This window comes from Oncorhynchus mykiss, chromosome 4, assembly GCF_057628025.1.
Source record: "Oncorhynchus mykiss isolate SJ-2025 chromosome 4, ASM5762802v1, whole genome shotgun sequence".
In the NCBI taxonomy this organism is placed as follows: domain Eukaryota; kingdom Metazoa; phylum Chordata; class Actinopteri; order Salmoniformes; family Salmonidae; genus Oncorhynchus; species Oncorhynchus mykiss.
This window is the reverse complement of record NC_143025.1, coordinates 76,186,129-76,207,098: the sequence shown is the minus strand read 5'-3', so window position 1 is coordinate 76,207,098 and position 20,970 is coordinate 76,186,129. Positions and strand designations below refer to the sequence as shown.

Below are 20,970 nucleotides of genomic sequence, written 5' to 3'. Positions count from 1 at the left end.
ATGCTTAATTTCAAGGTTTACACACTAGAGATTGTGGTGTATCTATCTGCTTGCCTCTCAGGCCCATTGTAGGTCAGGCCACCTTACATTTCAATTAGATCTAATGTTGCATCTCACACAACCTGAAAGGATGGATGTGGGCTGTATGATTAGGCTTACCTTCTCCACCCACAGTAAAAAATGGACTTTTTCAATGTTATATTTGCTTCCTCCTTACTTTTTCTATTAAAGTTGCTGTAAACATGCTTATTTCCAACCATTACTACATTGATAGGAGCCTTCTCACAACACACATTGTTATGCGTAGTATACAGTGCATTCGGAAAGTATTCAGACCCCTTCCCTTTTCCACATTTTGTTACTTTACAGCCTTATTCTGAAATCGACTATATAAAAACAATTCCTAATCAATCTACACAACGTACCCTTATAATGACAAAGTTGAAATCCGGTTTTTAGAATTTTTTGCAAATGTATTAAAAATAAAGTATTCAGACCCTTTATGAGACTCGAAATTGAGTTCAGGTGCATCCTGTTTCCATTGATCATCCATGAGATGTTTCTACAACTTGATTGGAGTCCAACTGTGGTAAATTCATTTGATTGGACATGATTTGGAAAGGAAAACACCTGTCTATATTAGGTTCCACAGTTGACAGTGCATGTAAGAGCAAAAACCAAGCCATGAGGTAGAAGGAATTGTCCGACCTCAAGAGACAGGATTTTCGAGGCACAGATTTTGGGAAGGGTACCAAAACATTTCTGCAGCATTGTAGGTCTCCAAGAACACAGTGGCCTCTATCATTCTTAAATGGAAAAAGTTTGGAACCACCAAGACTCTTCCTAGAGCAGGCCTCCTGGCCAAACTGAAATCTGGGGAGAAGGGCCTTGGTCAGGGAGGTGACCAAGATGGTTCTTCTGTGGAGATGGTTGTCCTTCTGGAAGGTTCTCCCATCTCTGCATCACGCCACCAATCAGGCCTTTATGGTAGAATAGCAGGACGGAAGCCACTCCTCAGTAAAAGGCACATGACAGCCCACTTGGAATTTGCCAAAATGCACTTAAAGGACTCTCAGACCATGAGAAACAAGATTCCCTGGTCTAATGAAACCAAAATGTAACTCTTTGGCCTGAATGCCAAACGTCACGTCTGGAGGAAACCTGGCACCATCCCTACGGTGAAGCATGGTGGTGGCAGCATCATGCTGTGGGGATGTTTTTCAGCGGCAGGGACTGGGAGACTAGTTGGGATCGAGGGGGAAAGATGAACGTAGCAAAGTACAGAGAGATCCTTAATGAAAACCTGCTGCAGAGCGTTCAGGACCTCAGATTGAGGCGAAGGTTCACCTTCCAACATGACAACCCTAAGCACACAGCCAAGATAACGCAGGAGTGGCTTCGGGACAAGTCTCAATGTCCTTGAGTGGCTCTGGACTTGCACCCCTGAACGAACATCTCTGGAGAGACCTGAAAATAGCTGTGCAGCGACACTCCCCATCCAACCTGACAGAGTTTGAAAGGATCTGCAGAGAAGAATATGAAAAACTCCCCAAATACAGGTATGCCAAGCATGTAGCGTCATACCCAAGAAGTCTTGAGGCTGTAATCGCTGCCAAAGGTGCTTCAAAAAAGTACTGAGTAAAGGGTTTCGAATACTTATGTAAATGTGATATTAATATTTTAGATTTTTTTGCTTTGTCATTATGGGGTATGTGTGTGTAGATTGAGGTAAAAAAAAAAAAACAGCAACAATTTAATAAATTTTAGAATAAGGCTGTAACGTAACAAAATGTTTTTAAAAGTCAAGGGGTCTGAATACTTTCCAAATGCACTATAGCTCCAACTGTTGTTCTCTCCACTAAAAAGGTACACTCTATATACAAAAGTATGTGGACAAATGAGTGGATTCTGCTATTTCAGCCACACCCATTGCTGACAGGTGGATAAAATCGAGCACACAGCCATGCAATCGACATAGACTAACATTGGCAGTAGAATGGCCTTACTGAAGAGCTCAGTTACTTTCAACGTGGCACCGTCATAGGATGCCACCTTCCCAGCAAGTCAGTTCGTCAAATTTCTGCCCTGCTAGAGCTGCCCCGGTCAACTGTAAGTGCTGTTATTGTGAAGTGGAAACGTCTAGGAGCAACATAGGCTCAGCCGTGAAGTGGTAAGCCACATAAGCTCACAGAACGGGACCGCCAAGTGCTGTAGCACGTAAAAATCGACACTCACTAATACTAAGTTCTAAACTGCCTCTGGATAGCAACATCAGCACAATAACTGTTCGTCGGGAGTTTCATGAAATGGGTTTCCATGGCCGAGCAGCCGCATACAAGCCTAAGAACCATGCACAATGCCAAGCATCGGCTGGAGAGTGTAAAGCTGGCCGCATTGGACTCTCTCTTCTCTCACTCTTCTCTGGAGTGATGAATCACACGTCACCATCTGGCAGTCCAACAGACAAATCTGAATTTGGATGATACCAGGAGAACGCTACCTGACGGAATGCATAGTGCCAACTGTAAAGTTTGGTGGATGAGGAATAATGGTCTGGGGCTGTTTCTCATGGTTTGGGCGAGGCCCTTTTGTTCCAGTGAAGGGAAATCTTAATGCTACAGCATACAATGACATTCTAGACGATTCTGTGCTTCCAAGTTTGTGGCAACAGTTTGGGGAAGGCAATTCCTGTTTCAGCATGACGATGCCCCCGTGCACAAAGTGAGGTCCATACCAAAATGGTTTGTTGAGATCGGTGTGGAAGAACTTGACTAGCCTGCACAGAGCCCTGACCTCAACCCTATCGAACACCTTTGAGATGAATTGGAACTCCGACTGCGAGCCAGGCCTAACCGTCCAACATCAGTTCCAGACCTCACTAATGCTCTTGTGGCTGAATGGAAGCAAGTCCCTGCAGCAATTTTCTGACATCTAGTGGAAAGCCTTCCCAGAAGAGTGGAGGCTGTTGTGGCAGCAAAGGGGGACCAACTCAATATTAATGCCCATGATTTTGGAGTGAGATGGTGGATGAGCAGGTGTCCACATACTTTTGGTCATTTAGTGTACCTTAACAACGTTTAAACAGGTCTAACTTAATTGTCAGCTGCTACTCCTGTAAACTTAAACCCAAACATCAACAACACCTACTCATTTCCATCTTTCCAAGTAGTTTAAGGCTGTGTGTGTGTGTGTCTGTGTCTGTGTGTGTGTGTGTGTGTGTGTGTGTGTGTGTGTGTGTGTGTGTATGTTTTATCTGTCTATCAGGGATGCTACTTCAGATGTAATTTGTTCCAGCAGAGCTAATTGGAAAGTCTATTCACGGGACTCTGTGGACAATGTCCGAGCTGAAAAAGCGAAAGTCCTTTCTCCCACCACCATTGTTTGGGAATGTATGAATTGTATGTTGCTGCTGCTAGCTGCTGCTACAGGTAGAGAAATCCATTTTTCTCCCTCTGCCCCCATCCCCTTTGTGCTGCCTCCCCACCCATCCTTTAGTTCATCAATAGCCACTTTATGTGCCAATCTGTGGTGGGAGAATTACATTATTAGGAGGCTAAACAGCAGCGCTAACATGGCGCCTCCCTCTCCTTTCAGATCTGTACAAAAATGGACTTCAGAGAGACGCCTTCCTGCCTTTCATCAACGTGTTGAAGGTAAAGACAGTCATCCCCTCTTCTCTCCTCTTTTTAATTTATTCATTCATTTCTCTCATCCACCTGACACCACACACACATGCACACCTCTGTTACTGTGTCTGTCTCTTTCCAATTTGCTATTGTGTGTTTTTGTGTGTGTGTTTTCTACCTGAGAAGCACGGTGTCACACACAATGTCACAAAACTGACTTTGATCATACCTGGAGATGGTGAAAGACTCAAAACGGACACAGAGAGCGAGGGGGATAGAAAGAGAGTGAACGCTCGCTGTGTGAATGGGAAATGGACAAGCGAGCGGAGGGAATGAACCAGCCTGCTTGCATTTCAAAGTGAGGAGAGAAAGGGGCGAGGGAGGGGGGGGGGGGCGGATGAGGAGGGGGGTGGGCTGTGAGGTAGCACCATGGATAGAAACTAGCAATGATCTGAGACTACTTTGCAATTTAATAGCATTATTATAAGCAGGTAGAACCATTATCCATTAACCATTATCCTGGCAGCACCAGAGATGATTACAAGGTGTTTATACTGACTATGATCATAAATAATTGCAGAATAATTTAACATGCATTTTGCAGGAGAGGAGGAAAACATTCTTCCACTTTTCACAACTAAATACTAAACACACACACACACACACACACAATGAGAGTTCTTCCACACACACACACGGACACACACACACACACACACATACAACAGGGGTACTGCTGAGTAATCATCAGAAGACGTACCAGAACATGCAAAACAGACATCCCAGGCATTTCCCAAAAGAGAGCGTCTGCTAATCCAAGAAGGACCTTTCTCATTGGCTAGATGATACCTTTTACCACTGGTGTATGTAGTTAACACTAACCTTTTTTTAAAGAGACTTAACTTACCGATTTTGCATGTTACTCATTAAAAAAAACGAGATTTCAGTCTTAGGGGTGTGGTTCGATGTGGAAGCTACTAATGTTTGTCACCCATGAGACACCATAGGAACAAAGTCAGTATCTCAATAAATCTGAACTCAATAAATCTGTAGTTAATTCTGATGTTTTAGTCACTCAATTTTATATTTTGCGAAGGTATTTGGTGCAGTCTTTCTCAAGTTATAATTTTTTTGCCACATGTTGTCTTATGTAAACATAGTCCGATCAGCTACAGTGCTGGGCAGGTTTGACTCACTGTCTGTGTCTTCTGCGGTAGAATTGGATAGAGCGCAATCACCACAGATGTGTATCCCTTGTTAGTGGGCAAATGAGCCTTTTGTGGAAAATCAAAACCCTAACCATCAAATAAGTCATGACAAACTCACTTACAAAAGTCTGTTTTGGACAAGACTGACTTTGGCCAAAATTATCCTATTTTCACTTAGTAATCCATTTTGACACTAGAATAAATGTTTCAGACTATTTTTGATGCCACAGGCCGTTTTTTTCTATCAGAGAAATTGTTTATTGGCTTCAGTTGCGCTTTTAAAGTCATAAAGCACTTGCACCCAAACTTCTATCTATCCATTGGTTGTGGAATGCACAGGTTCTCAGGGGATTAAGGTTTGGTTTGGGGGAGGGTTTAATGAAGAGCTTCAGGGTCACTGGAGCTTAACTGTGTGTCCCCCTCCATTTTGGTCTTTCACCAGGGCCTTAAAGTCACCCTACCCAAAAACCGCTCCCCTCTCCACCTCTTGCCCTCGTCCTAATCCCAGCCTCATAAGGAACTGTGAATGCCCCTGGTCCAATTCGGCCTCCTCTCTGTCCCCTGTCTTTCAGACTCCCATGTTCCCCTTTGTGAGGCCATCTGGTTTTGGGGTGGAGTGGAGAGTTTGGGGATGCTCCCCTCCCAACAGTGGACGTCCTGCCAAGTTAGCAAGGGGTGGTGGGGTTGTGATGGGGGTGGTTCCTCGCCCCCACTGGGTGACCCTTAATAGTTAGAATTAAAGCTGGGAGGGACCAATGATTCCATCCCTCTGACTCTTTGGATGTAGAGTCAGTGTGTTTTGGGGTGAAGCCCTGGTGTGAACTGGGAGGATGGGGGAGTAGTGAATGAGTGAGGGTGTGTAAATGGCCTCTTACCTCTCCTCCCTGTCACCTGAGCTGGAGTGTTTGGGGTTAATTCCTTCCTCTCCAGATTGGATGTCTTATATCTCTATTGACTTCTGATTAGATGAGACCCCAGGGACCTTCGAACCACCCTGCCCCACAAACCATCCTGCCTCTGCCCCCCACTAGCTACCTTGCCGAGTCTTCTGCTACCCTCCTGCCTAACCCCCTCCTACTGCTCCCAGCGCTCACAGGGGTAGTTACATATGAGATGAAAGCAAGAGAGGGAGATCACACTCGCTTCGATCTGTCCTCTCTCCCTCTATCACCCCCTTTCATTCTCTTCAGCATTTCTTTCTGCATTCTTTCGCTGTCCCTCCTCCAACTTTCTCTTCTTCACTCTTCTTTCTTTCTCGGTCTTTCCTTCTCTTTCCCTCGACCCCTCTTCTCCTTCTTCTCTCCCTCTGTTCTCCTTCTCTGCAGGCCCAAGGACAGGACTCTGTGTGTACTGAATATTTTTCCCTGCCCTCTTTTGATGCCGGAGAAACATGATAACTTGATTGTTGTTTTTTCTCCTCATCTATCCTTCCATTGTGGTGGCTAATTGCTTTGTATGGCAGCCATTTTCTTTTTTGAAAATATATTTTTTTATAAATAAGTCGACCAGTGCAGATTGCTCTGCTGCAAGGAAAAAATTGACTGAAATGGTTGTTCCTCTCTAGTAAAGGCCTTTCTGTCTGTTGAGGACCTACGTAGAGGGGTTTGAAGAGTTCCCAGTAAATGAAAATTGATGGCTGCTATTGTCCCCCTGGCATTTAGTTACATAACAATAATGCTCACTGTGCCTTGGGTTTTACTTTTTTCACAGCAGAGGGTTCAAGTCATGTATTTTCCAATGGAATATAAATAGCCTTGCATTTGTTGCTTCCATGGACATTCTATCGGTGAAATGTAATGGTGTTCTTATTTTTAATGCCTTTTCCTTTCAGGACTGGCATTCTGTCTTGCCCCTAGAATATTTGTTCTAAGTTTTTCTGTGAGTGAGTGCGTGTGGGTGTGACAGGCCTCGTCGGAGGTCCTTTGACAGGAGCTTTAATCTAATAATGTCTCAATTAGATCATGAAAGAGAGCAGGAGAGACTGGTGTTTTACACACTCCACATCTCTCTCCATCACTCACTCCCTATCTCTTTTTCCTTTTTCTCACATGTGCACCTACATTTATTTGTATTTCTCTCCTTCCATTCCCAGTGTTTCTTCATTCCAGTCTCCTGCTCTTGCTCGCTCTCTGACTGCCTCCCTCCTATAGGAGTACTGTTGTGATGGTCTGCTTCTCTCTGGAGCGCTAGTGGCCAGGTGCAGATGGGACACCCTCCTACCCATGCCGCTGCATGTCGTGGGGGGGGGGGGGGTGGGGGGGTACGGGAGGGAGGCTCCAGCTGGGGGTGGGGTGGGTGGGTCTGGAGGAGTGGAGCTGGGTGGTTCAGTGGGGTCCTGGATCACCTAAAGGCGGGCCCTGTGCTCAAAAGATGTTTCCTCAAGAGGAGCAGCCGAGGCAGGGGGAGGTTGTGAGAACGACCCCGTGGAACAAACCATCCAGGACCCAAGGCAGTCACACTTTAAGGGAATAGCTCATTAGGTGTAATTAGGGTGGTCACATTGTTATGTCCCCCCTGTAGCGTCACTTGGAGTGAATAAATTCACCACACACCCGCTTCCCTCCCCAGTTAGTGAAAACACTTTGATGTCAGAAGAGTCGTCCAGGACGGGCCAGCATAAAGGCACTGTTTTAGGCTTTCTCTTTCTCCCAACCCCTCTATCCCTCCCTCCCCTTTCTTCTCCCCCTTCACACAGGCTGTAAGACACACACGGATGAATGGATGACAACCTTTCCCCTCCAACTCCCGTCCCCACACACACACACAGACACACTCTCTCCCTGCCCTCCCCCCAACTCTTTTTCAGCCTTCCCACCCCATGTTCTTTGAGGCCTGGTCAATTCTTTGGGCCAAAAAAAAAAAAGAAGCATCAAATGTTTTCTGCAGTTGGTAATGAGGGAGTGGACCTCATCAGGCCGCAGTAGTCAGCTATCCTTGGCTTTTGTTGCCGCTCAATGGCACCGCGCTCTTTGAAAAACTCAAAAGCAACTTTTTGAGGAGTGAGGGACAGAGAAAAGCGAGGGGGGAGCCACTGTTTTTATGCTAAACGGCTGTCAAAGAGAGAGTGGTGGACAGCTTGGACAATGACATGACTGGAGCTACATGTTTTAGGATGACTTTTTCTAAAGAGACTGTCATGGCTGTGTGAGAGAACAAGATAAAGCAAGCAAGGGTGCTCTTTGACTGGTGGCGAGATGGAGAGAAGAGTAGAGTCATAGGTGAGTGAAATCTGCGAGGAAAGAGTGAGAACTTTCCAAACCCCTCAAGATAGTAATCATGTAATAACCCACAAGGCCTCCTGCTCATCTGATTAGAAATAACCAATGATGCCATCATCACTGATTGTGTTGCCTTCACGTCTCTGTCTATCTCGCTATCTCTTTCTTTCTCTCTCTCTCTCTCTCTCTCTCTCTCTCTCTCTCTCTCTCTCTTATTTTCCTTCAAGAGATGCTGTGAGTGACCCATCAGGCTTCTATAGGTAGACAAATCGAAGAGGGGAAAAAAAGACGGGAGAAGACAAGATTAGCGTTAGTTTTGTAATGCGACGTGGCGGTTGATGGCGTCGCCGAGGTGTTATTGCGGAGGGACTATTTACCTGTCGGCCGCGGCGCTGCTTAGCGAGGTCGCGGCTGGGTTGATGAAATGACATGTCCCTTTTGTGCGTAGGGGATGGAGAGTTTGTCAGGCTGTTATTAAGCCTGATTCAACCAATTGGCTCGGAGTGGGAACCCCGTTCGTGTGAGCGGGCGCAGAGATAAGAAGTTGACAGCGGAGGTAGAAGAATGGAGTATTTCCGTCTCCTTGCTTTGTGGTGATTGCTAATTATCCCACTGCTCAAGGAGGCCGGTGGCACAAATTCACTGATTTCATAATTTGCTCCGAGCTGTCACTGAATACTGATTCGCCTGGCACGGCGATCGTTTGATGATATACGTTTTTTTTCACTCTTCTTTTCTTTTTTTCTGAGAATAGAGGAGATAATGATTATAGTGTGCCCCGCTCGCTGACATGTATCGCGTTGCCGTTTTATACTTACTGGGAAAGTTTGAACTCTGCAGCAGAAGTTTGAACTTTGCTGTTCCACTTGACTTAAGAAAGGACTGCAGATCAGCTAGATAAATACAACAATGAAAACATGACAAAAACATGAAGTTAGTCAAGCTTTAAAATATTACAGGACACTTACTGCTATACTTCTGTCCATTGTCACCCTCCTGTGGAAATGCTATTATGCACCTTTCACTAATTCTCTCTTACACACAAACCTTAACCCTCTTACACACAAACCCACATTGGTTTTGGTGCTGAGGTTGTTTTGGCCACATTGCACATTGTTTTTCTTTGTGTGTGTGTGTTTGTGTGTGTAGGAATACTGCCAGCCCATGGACGTAGACTCTGGAGTTGACTACAGAAGACTGGACCTGCCTTCAGCAGGGAAACTCTACTACCTGTAAGTGTGTGTGTGTTTGGGTCTGCGTGCATGAATGCCTGTACTGTACGTGTGTGTACCCATGCATACATGCATGTGTGTATTCTCTCACAATGTGAAGTAGGATTTATAGCCACAGTCCTAAATAAGAGTCAGTCTCTTGAGTTTAGCTCATCTTTGTGTTTGTTCCGTCTGTCTTTGCCCCTGTGTCCCCCCCCCCCCCCTCACTCTGCACATCCATCTCTCTGTGTGGGGCAGTATGGAGGACAACACACACACACACCTCCTGTTTACACAATCCCTGAGTTATAACACAGTGATGGCAACTATAACAACTATAAGGTTATAGAAAACAGCAGAAGGTTTTTTAGTATTTCTCCAGTAGGTTTCCTCAAGGAGAAAGCCCCCATTTCTATGTCAAAGATAATACAACAAAAACACTTTAGTAAATACTACAGTAATATCCCAAAAAACACTGCAGTCCACAAAAACACTGCGGTAAATACTACAGTATTCACCAGTTTCCAAAAACACTACAGTAATTACTATAGTATATATACTACCATTTTTTGTTACTACAGTATTTATACTATAGTTGACTGTAAATACTACAGTAAATACAGTTTTTGCTAACTTTGGTCCGCAAAAACACTACAGTGAATACTACAGTGAAGTCTGCAAAAACACTACAGTGAATACTGTAGTACTTATACCATAGTATACTATAGTAATTATTTTCATGTGGGAACCTAACAAAACACACAAACTAACTGTTCTGTCAGTTTGCGTTACTGTCACTGTAGGTCAGTGTCCTTAAAACGTCTTACGACTGAAATCCCGTTAACGGGATCGATATGACAACAGCCAGTGAAAGTGCAGGGCGCCAAATTCAAACAACAGAAATCTCATAATTAAAATTTGTCCAACATACAAGTATTATACACCATTTTAAAGATAAACTTGTTGTTAATCCCACCACAGTGTCTGATTTCATAAAGGCTTTACGACGAATGCATACCATGCGATTATGTTAGGTCAGCACCTAGTCACAGAAAAACACAGCCATTTTTCCAGACAAAGAGGGGAGTCACAAAAAGCAGAAATAGAGATCAAATTAATCACTAACCTTTGATGATCTTCATCAGATGACACTCATAGGACTTAATGTTACACAATACATGTATGTTTTGTTCGATAAAGTTCATATTTATATCCAAAAATCTCAGTTTACATTGGCGTTTTATGTTCAGTAATGTTTTGCTTCCAAAACATCCAGTGATTTTGCAGAGAGCCACATCAATTTACAGAAATACTCATAATAAACATTGATAAAAGATACAAGTGTTATGGAATTATAGATATACTTCTCCGTAATGCAACCGCTGTGTCAGATTTCAAAAAAGCTTTACGGAAAAGGCACACCATGCAATAATCTGAGTACAGCGCTCAGACACAAAAACAAGCCATACAGATACCCGCCATGTTGTAGAGTCAACAGAAGTCCAAAATAGTATTATAAATATTTACTTACCTTTGATGATCTTCATCAGAATCCCAGTTCCACAATAAATGTTTGTTTTGTTCGATAAAGTTCATAATTTATGTCCAAATACCTCCTTTTTGTTTTGAGCGTTTAGTTCACAAATCCAAATTCATGAGGCGCGAGCACTAGGTCCAGACAAAATGTAAAACAGTTCCGTTACAGTTTGTAGAAACATGTCGCAAACGATGTATAGAATCAATCTTTAGGATGTTTTTAACAAAAATCTTCAATACTGTTCCAACTGGACAATTCCTGTGTCTTTAGAAATGCAATGGAATGCAGGTCACTCTCACGGCCGTGCGCGAGACCAGCTCATGGCCTTCTGCCAGACACCTGATTGAAACAGCCATCATTCGTTCCCCCTTCACAGTAGAAGCCTGAAACAAGGTTCTAAAGACTGTTGACATCTAGTGGAAGCCTTAGGAAGTGCAATCGGACCAAATTTACACTGTATCTTGGATAGGCAAAGAGTTAAAAAACTTCAAACCTCAGATTTCCCACTTCCTGGTTGGTTTTTGCCTGCCATATGAGTTCTGTTATACTCACAGACATTATTCCGTTTTAGAAACTTCAGAGTGTTTTCTATCCAAATCTACTAATAATATGCATATTTTAGCTTCTGGGCCTGAGTAGCAGGCAGTTTACTCTGGGCAACTTGTTCACCCAAGCTACTCAAAACCGCCCCCCCAGCCATAAGAAGTTAATGTCACTGCAGGTTAGTATCAGAGAGAGCGCAAGAGATGGACAGACCGAAAAAGGCAGAGGGAGTTAGGAGTAGGTAAGGACACTAACCTATATTGACAGTAAGGACACTAACCTACAGTGAGATCCCTAACCTACAGTGAGATGCCTAACCTACAGTGAGATGCCTAACCTACAGTGAGATGCCTAACCTACAGTGAGATGCCTAACCTACAGTGAGATCCCTAACCTACAGTGAGATCCCTAACCTAAAGTGAGATGCCTAACCTACAGTGAGATGCCTAACCTACAGTGAGATCCGTAACCTACAGTGAGATCCGTAACCTACAGTGAGATCCGTAACCTACAGTGAGGTCCCTAACCTACAGTGAGGTCCCTAACCTACAGTGAGGTCCCTAACCTACAGTGAGATCTCTAACCTACAGTGAGATGCCTAACCTACAGTGACAGTAAGATCCCTAACCTACAGTGAGAGATAAAGGGACAGATGGAGGAGTAGAGAAATACAAAATGATTGAGTTTGAAAAGGCAGAGTACTTTTCTTCCAATTACCTGTACACACACACACACACACACACACACACACACACACACACACACACACACACACACACAGAGTATGAATAACGTTGTCGTTGCTCATTGCGTAGCCAGAGATTTCAAGTGCTTTTCTCTTTCAGTGTATGCAAATAAAACACATTGCGCTCCTCTTTACCTGAGCGAGAGTTAAAACACATGCACAGACAGACCGATTCAATCTGCCACGCATTCACAGGGTAATGTTTGTGTTTACAGTCTAACATCTCGTTTTTTGGAGATGGAGTGAAAAGCTAAGTACCCCCCTTCCTTCCCCCTCCCCGCACCCGCTGTTTGATGTGGCCTCTTCAGCCTTATTAATTTCATATTCTATTATCCCCCTCTTTCTCTCTTCCCCGTTGTGTGTGTGTGTGTTTGTGTGCAGCACCAGAGAGCCTGATGCGGAGGCCTTCATGGATACGCTGTTTCACGAGCTGGCTGTGAGACAAAACAATGGTAGGAAGTTAATGTACCTCTTGTAGTAAGAGAAAGGGGGGAGAGAGAAAGTAAAAGGGTGAGAGAGTGGACTGGGGAGATTGAGAGACAAGGATGGGAGAAAAAGAGAGATGGGGAAAAATGGAGGCAAACAGAATATGTTCACTTACATTATTGGAACTTACATTACTATAGTAAACTGGTAGGGCCAGTGATATTGAGGCTAAAGTAGTGGCCATAGTTTTAGTATTGAGTTGTTTTCTGTGTATGATCAGCTCTATGTTGGGTCAATTAATCGTGTGTGCATTTCCATAGTAACGGGTCCCAGGGTCCTGACGGTGCAGGGCAGAGAGTTGAGACTGGAGAAGACCTGTGGAAACATCGCTGACTGTACCTTTAAAGAACTGTGTGATAGAGTGAGTTACTTCCACAACTATCTTCTCTATCACTCTCTTTATTTTTTTTGTATTTATCTCCCTCTCTCTTTCTCCCAACTCCGTCTCTCTCCTGCTTGTTATTGTATCTCTCTCTTCTCTGTGTTGACTATGCTCTGCTACTTTTTCTCTTCCAACCAGATCCCTCTATTCTTCCTTATTCTTTCGCTCTCTTTTTATCCTCACTCCCGCCTTCGCTCCATCGTTCCTGTTTTCTTAATTTATCCACTCGTACTTTTTCCTGATGTTTTTTTCTACCTCCTTCATTGTGTCCTTCCCCTTTGTTTCTGCCTCTTCTTCTTTTACAGTTTTTTGCTCATTCTCATTCTTTCTGCTCTCGTCCTTGCTCCCTCCTGTCCCCTCCAATTCTATATTCATTCATCTGTGCGCTGTTCAAGGTCAAAGACTACAGGCTATTTTTAACAGTTTTTGTTCAGCAGGGAATAGCATTGGCCTTTTTAGTGTTTCTAAACTGAACAAAAATATAAACGCAATATGTAATGTATTCAGACCCTTTCCGCAGTACTTTGTTGAAGCACCTTTGGCAGCGATTACAGGGTATGGTGCTACAAGCTTAGCAAACCTGTATTTGGGGAGTTTCTTCCATTCTTCTTTGCAAATCCTCTCAAGATCTGTCAGGTTGGAATGGGCGCGTCGCTGCACAGCTATTTTCAGGTCTTTCCAGAGATGTTCGATCGGGTTCAAGTCCGGGCTCTGGCTGGGCCACTCAAGGACTTTCAGAGACTTGTCCCGAAGCCGTCAAGAAGCCACTCCTGTGTTGTCTTGGCTGTGTGCTTAGGATCGTTGTCTTGTTGGAAGGTGAACCTTGCCCCAGTCTGAGGTCCTGAGTGCTCTGGAGCAGGTTTTCATCACTTTACCATAAAGGCCTGATTGGTGCAGTGCTGCAGAGATGGTTGTCCTTCTGGAAGGTTCTCCCATCTCTACAGAGGAACCATCAGGTTCTTGATCACCTCCCTGACCAAGGCCCTTCTCCCCTGATTGCTCAGTTTGGCTGGGTGGCTAGCTCTAGGAAGAGTCTTGGTGGTTCCAAACTTCTTCCATTTAAGAACGATGGAGGTGGGGGGGGGGGGGGGGTGACGCCGTAGAGAGAACACTGTGTTTCAGCGAGCTCCCGTGGCATTCGTAAATTTATATTTTTACATTAATCTCCTAGCTTGAAAAAGTGGTAGAATTGGCTAAATAAGTTATCCTGCAATGAGTCTTGGTGGCTATTTCTCAAAAATCTCTGACAACACGCCCAACAGAACTACTAAGAACTCGACCAAAACCACCATCCCTGTAGATGTGCAGGAGGAGCTAGCTAACGTTAGCGAAGCTAACACCATTGCGGATCCAGGCACAATGGACCAAAAGATGACTGATAACATTACTAAAGTGATCGATGTTAAGATAAGAACGGTCTTGGAAGCAATAGCAGGCCATTCAGCTGAACTACAGAGGGTTGTGAAACGTGTTTTAAAAAAAAAAAAATTTGTACCTTTATTTAACCAGGCAAGTCAGTTAAGAACAAATTCTTATTTTCAATGACGGCCTGGGAACAGTGGGTTAACTGCCTGTTCAGGGGCAGAACGACAGATTTGTACCATGTCAGCTCGGGGGTTTGAACTCGCAACCTTCCGGTTACTAGTCCAACACTCTAACCACTAGGCTACCCTGCCGCCCCTGCATGTGTTGATGAGGTGGAAGGAAGAATTGCTACAGTGGAAACATCAACTACATCTATGGACACTAATATAAAAGCACTTGAGAAACAGGTGTGCGAAATGGCGGAGCACATTGACGACTTGGATAATCGAGGACGCAGATGCAATATTCGTGTTGTGGGACTCCCGGAAAATTCTCGGAAAATTCTGATGGGACACGTTCAGTAAAATTCTTTGAGGAATGGATCCCTGGCTACCTACAAATGGACACTAAGGCTGGTCGTGTGAAGCTGGACAGAGCCCATCGCTCTCAAGCACCGATACCAGGTCCCAACCAGCGCCCACGGCCAGTGGTTATAAAGTTCCACAACTTCACCGACAAGCAGCGCGTCATGGATGCGGCTAGAAACATTGGCTCTGATGGTAGTCAACGTAAAGGTCCAAAGGTCTCATTCTTCAATGATTATTCCACAGCGGTTGTACGAAGACGCAAAGCGTTTGATGAGGCGAAGGCTCGACTCAAGAGAATGAAGATGGACTACGCACTGCTGTACCCGGCCACATTGAAGGTTATGGTCGACGGATCGCCTAAAAAATCTCTACACACCTGAAGAGGCTGCTGCGTTTATTGACTCTCTCGGGTAAAGAACTTTAAGCTGCACCTCCGCAGCATTGGATAACTTTTTTTTATTGTTAGTTGAATCTGATCATGAAACAGTGGTGTGAGTTCTCACGTAATCCGGTTCAGTAATATTCGTATCTTTATTATTTTTCTTGCTAAAGTAACTGCCACTATAGCCCAGGCTGAGATATGTGTGAATCCATATTGGTGCCCAGGCTTGGTTTTAGGTGGAAGAGCCTCAATCTTCTTCTATTGATTTTCATTTCCATATATATAAAGGATGAGGCTTTTGAGTGGCAATGCGGACTTAAGAGTCTACATTGGACAGTTGAAATCCCCTGCATGTTAGCTAGTGGGAAAACCCCCTTTTGGATCTTTACATGTTTCATTTTTGGGTTGAGTTTAGTTCGAGTTCAGGGTTCATGTCGTTTGTTTATGCTCGTGAGATAGAGGAGAGTTCAACACATGGAAAAAGGTACCACCCCACCTTTACAGTAGGATCCAGTCTGGATATTGAATGGTCAAGGCGCAATGGCAGGTAACAGACTGCGTGTATGTACATGGAACATTAGAGGGAGCCATAACCCCATTAAAAGGAAGAAGGTACTGTCTTTTTTGAAAGAATAAAATATTGATATTGCCCTGTTGCAAAAAACTAATTTGGATGATAAGGAGCATCTGAAATTACAACAAGGGGGTTTGGTCAAGTGTTTTTCTCATCATTTACATCCAGAAGTACAGGTGTAGCAATTCTTGTGAAAAATAACTTACCACTTAATAAGGTCTTGAATTGTGTGAAAGATAAATTTGGTCGCTTTGTTATAATTAATGGTACTTTACAAGGGCAGAACATTTCCATAATGAATATTTACTTCCCCCCTGCTCACCCCCCTGATTTCCTCACTAAGGTATTTCTAGACTTTTCAGAATTAAACTCGGACACTGCAGTGGTTGGAGGAGATTTTCATTGTTTGTTGAACCCCCTTATTGATAAGTTTTCCAGCGGTATAGCTTCACTCTCTCCTCAAGCTAAGTCACTTAAAGCTATTTGTGATGATCTGGGGTATGCGGATGTCTGGAGAACTTTTCATCCCTCCAACAGAGAGTTCACTTTTTTCTCTGCACCTCATGGATGTCAAACTAGAATAGATTCCTTTTTTTATGCCCAGGACGTCTTTGCAGTCTGTTTTATCCGCTAGGATAGGAAGCATAGTCATATCTGATCATGCTGAGGTGATCCTGGACATAAAACTCAACGGGGCATTCAATCGGTCAAGACATTGGAGGTTGAATACAACCATTCACATTATATTTTTATTACAGCGTTTAAAGCATTTTTCTCTATTAACTCTCAATCAACAGACAACCCCTCGCTCCTTTGGGAAACCTGTAAAGCGTACGCCAGGGGTCTGATATGTCATACACAGCCACTAAGAGACGGAAAAAGCGTGAAAAGCAAAAAACGCTAGAGGGTGAATTAGGAACTAAAGAGAAGGACTACATTAAAACTCCCACTCCTGCCCTATTCAAGGAAATATCAGTCCTTAGATCAACGTTGGACTCTCTCCTAACACGGGACGCAGAAAAGAAAATGAGATTTGGCAAAAGCTATATGAACATGGCGATAAGCCAGGGAAGTACTTGGCATACCTAGCTAAAAAGAGAGCTGACTCTCAGTCAATTGCTACTATTACTGATTCTGATGGCAAGCATTTATATGAAAATAAATTGATAAATGACTCATTTAAGACATTTTATACAAACCTTTATGCCACAGAACTGCCAAAGGATGCACCCAAATAATGGACAACTTATTTTCTAAGATTGAGCTCCCTACTATCTCAGAAGAACAGAGGTCTCTCCTTAATGCCCCTATTACCGAGGAAGAGATAATGTTCGCAATTAAGAATCTGCAAAATGGTAAGGCCCCAGGACCAGACGGGTTTGGTAGTGAGTTCTAAAAGAGTTCCATGGCCTGATCCTTGAGCCATTGCGTGATATGTTTAACCACTCATTTTCAAATGACCAGCTCCCTCAAACGCTGAGAGAAGCCAACATATCACTTATTCTCAAAAAGGGAAAATGTCCTGTTTTGTTCCTCGTACAGACCAATTTCCCTTCTGAATGTGGATAGAAAATTGCTTTCTAAAATTCTAGCCACAAGATTAGAGGACTCACTGCCACTAATTGTGAAAGGAGACCAAACTGGCTTCATTAAGGGCTGTAAAGTCATGCAACAATGTCATGCGGCTTCTTAATGTAATTCAAGCCTACCAACAAAGTGCTATGGATGGTCTTGTGCTCTCTCCCTAGATGCTGAGAAAGCATTTGATCGTGTGGAGTAGTCTTACCTATTCTTTGCTCTAAATAAATTTGGTCTAGGGGACAACTTTATAAAATGGGTGAAAGTTTTATATGATGATCCTCGGGCTGCTGTCCTTACTAATGGGCTAAGGTCAAATAGCTTCTCTATAAACAGAGGTACCAGACAGGGCTGTCCTTTGTCCCCTCTCCTATTTGCACTCGTTATGGAACCACTGGCCGAGGCCATCAGGGTAACGCCTGCTATACAGGGGCTGCTCATTGGTGATGTTAACCATAAAATAAGCTTGTATGCTGATGATGTCCTGATATTCATATCTAGTTCCGAGACTTCAATTACATCTCTTATTAATATTATTGAATTATTCAGCGAATTCTCAGGCTACAAGATTAACTTAACTAAATCAGAGGCTATGCCACTTGGTAACCTAGACTCTGTACCTAATACTTCTCCCCCCTTCCCTTTTAAATGGTCTCCCTCAGGTTTCATGTATCTGGGTATATTTGTAACTCCTAAATTCCAGCAAATGTTCAAAGCCAATTTTGTTCCCTTGTTTGATACAATAAGACAGGATCTGGAGCGCTGGAACTCTCTCCCGATTTCTTGGTTGGGTAGAATATCCCTTTTGAAAATTAACATTTTACCTAGACTACTTTACGCAATCCAAATGATCCCAGTATTACTCTCCAATAAGGTAATAAAGGATGTAAATGGATGGCTAAGTTCCTTTATGTGGAGTAAACGCAAGCCAAGACTTAAGACTTAATATTGCAGCTGCTAAGTTCTATGGGCAGCTTTGACCTGCCCAATATCAGGTTCTATCAGTGGTGTGCCCACCTATGTTATATTTCTGACTGGATCACAAATGATGACTCCTCTATTTGGTTAGACATTGAGGCTTCTCTTTCAAAATACCCCTTACAGGATCTTTTATTTTTCTGAAGTTTCAAGTCTGTAGAAGATCACTGCAATAATCCCATTACACTTAAAACACAAAGTATGGAGGTCAGTTCAACGCTTCCTGGGAAGGTCCAAACTAACCTCTGCTCGTACCCCAATTCTTAACAACCCAGATTTTAGTCCAGGATTGCTGGATGCTGGCTTTAACTTTTGGCTTAATAAGGGCATACGCAGACTAAATGACTTATTTGCTGATAAGATTTTATTGTCATTTGAGCAGATGGTCGAGAAATATCGACTCCAAAAGCAGGACTTTTCCCACTTCCTACAAGTAAAACATTATATTCTGAAGAGCACCACCTTAATTGGTAACCCTGATACAGTGGGGCAAAAAAGTATTTAGTCAGCCACCAATTGTGCAAGTTCTCCCACTTAAAAAGATTAGAGAGGCCTGTAATTTTCATCATAGGTACACTTCAACTATGACAGACAAAATGAGGGGAAAAAAATCCAGAAAATCACATTGTAGGATTTTTAATGCATTTATTTGCAAATTATGGTGGAAAATAAGTATTTGGTCAACAACAAAAGTTTATCTCAATACTTTGTTATATACCCTTTGTTGGCAATGACAGAGGTCAAACGTTTTCTGTAAGTCTTCACGAGGTTTTCACACACTGTTGCTGGTATTTTGGCCCATTCCTCCATGCAGATCTCCTCTAGAGCAGTGATGTTTTGTAGCTGTTGCTGGGCAACACGGACTTTCAACTCCCTCCAAAGATTTTCTATGGGGTTGAGATCTGGAGACTGGCTAGGCCACTCCAGGACCTTGAAATGCTTCTTACGAAGCCACTCCTTCGTTGCCCGGGCAGTGTGTTTGGGATCATTGTCATGCTGAAAGACCCAGCCACGTTTCATCTTCAATGCCCTTGTTGATGGAAGGATGTTTTCACTCAAAATCTCACGATACATGGCCCCATTCATTCTTTCTTTTACACGGATCAGTCGTCCTGGTCCCTTTGCAGAAAAACAGCCCCAAAGCATGATGTTTCCATCCCCATGCTTCACAGTAGGTATGGTGTTCTTTGGATGCAACTCTGCATTCTTTGTCCTCCAAACACGACGAGTTGAGTTTTTACCAAAAAGTTATATTTTGGTTTCATCTGACCATATGACATTCTCCCAATCTTCTTCTTGATCATCCAAATGCTCTCTAGCAAACTTCAGACGGGCCTGGACATGTACTGGCTTAAGAAGGGGGACACGTCTGGCACTGCATGATTTGAGTCCCTGGCGGCGTAGTGTGTTACTGATGGTAGGCTTTGTTACTTTGTTCCCAGCTCTCTGCAGGTCATTCACTAGGTCCCCCCGTGTGGTTCTGGGATTTTTGCTCACCGTTCTTGTGATTTTGACCCCACGGGGTGAGATCTTGCGTGGAGCCCCAGATCGAGGGAGATTATCAGTGGTCTTGTATATCTTCCATTTCCTAATAATTGCTCCCACAGTTGATTTCTTCAAACCAAGCTGCTTACCTATTGCAGATTCTGTCTTCCCAGCCTGGTGCAGGTCTACAATTTTGTTTCTGGTGTCCTTTGACAGCTCTTTGGTCTTGGCCATAGTGGAGTTTGGAGTGTGACTGTTTGAGGTTGTGGACAGTTGTAGGTGAACAAATACTTATTTTCCACCATATTTTGCAAATAAATTCATTAAAACTCCTACAATGTGATTTTCTGGATGTTTTTTCTCATTTTGTCTGTCATAGTTGAAGTGTACAGTGCCTTGCGAAAGTATTCGGCCCCCTTGAACTTTGCGACCTTTTGCCACATTTCAGGCTTCAAACATAAAGATATAAAACTGTATTTTTTTGTGAAGAATCAACAACAAGTGGGACACAATCATGAAGTGGAACGACATTTATTGGATATTTCAAACTTTTTTAACAAATCAAAAACTGAAATATTGGGCGTGCAAAATTATTCAGCCCCTTTACTTTCAGTGCAGCAAACTCTCTCCAGAAGTTCAGTGAGGATCTCTGAATGATCCAATGTTGACCTAAATGACTAATGATGATAAATACAATCCACCTGTGTGTAATCAAGTCTCCGTATAAATGCACCTGCACTGTGATAGTCTCAGAGGTCCGTTAAAAGCGCAGAGAGCATCATGAAGAACAAGGAACACACCAGGCAGGTCCGAGATACTGTTGTGAAGAAGTTTAAAGCCGGATTTGGATACAAAAAGATTTCCCAAGCTTTAAACATCCCAAGGAGCACTGTGCAAGCGCTAATATTGAAATGGAAGGAGTATCAGACCACTGCAAATCTACCAAGACCTGGCCGTCCCTCTAAACTTTCAGCTCATACAAGGAGAAGACTGATCAGAGATGCAGCCAAGAGGCCCATGATCACTCTGGATGAACTGCAGAGATCTACAGCTGAGGTGGGAGACTGTCCATAGGACAACAATCATTTCGTATATTGCACAAATCTGGCCTTTATGGAAGAGTGG

General features: G+C 43.5%; 1 protein-coding gene across 2 annotated transcripts in view; it reads left to right on the top strand.

The window, feature by feature from the left end:
• afg1lb (AFG1 like ATPase b) overlaps nt 1-20,970 on the top strand; it is a 48,181-nt gene that overhangs the window by 10,064 nt on the left and 17,147 nt on the right. For both annotated transcript variants that reach the window (XR_016495437.1, XM_021600699.3), the window contains exons 7-10: nt 3,595-3,653; nt 9,202-9,284; nt 12,470-12,540; nt 12,835-12,935. Coding sequence is in view for 1 of the 2 variants with exons in the window: in XM_021600699.3 (XP_021456374.2) it covers nt 3,595-3,653; nt 9,202-9,284; nt 12,470-12,540; nt 12,835-12,935 (314 nt within the window). In the remaining variant the exon portion in view is untranslated. The remainder of the gene's footprint in view (nt 1-3,594; nt 3,654-9,201; nt 9,285-12,469; nt 12,541-12,834; nt 12,936-20,970) is intronic.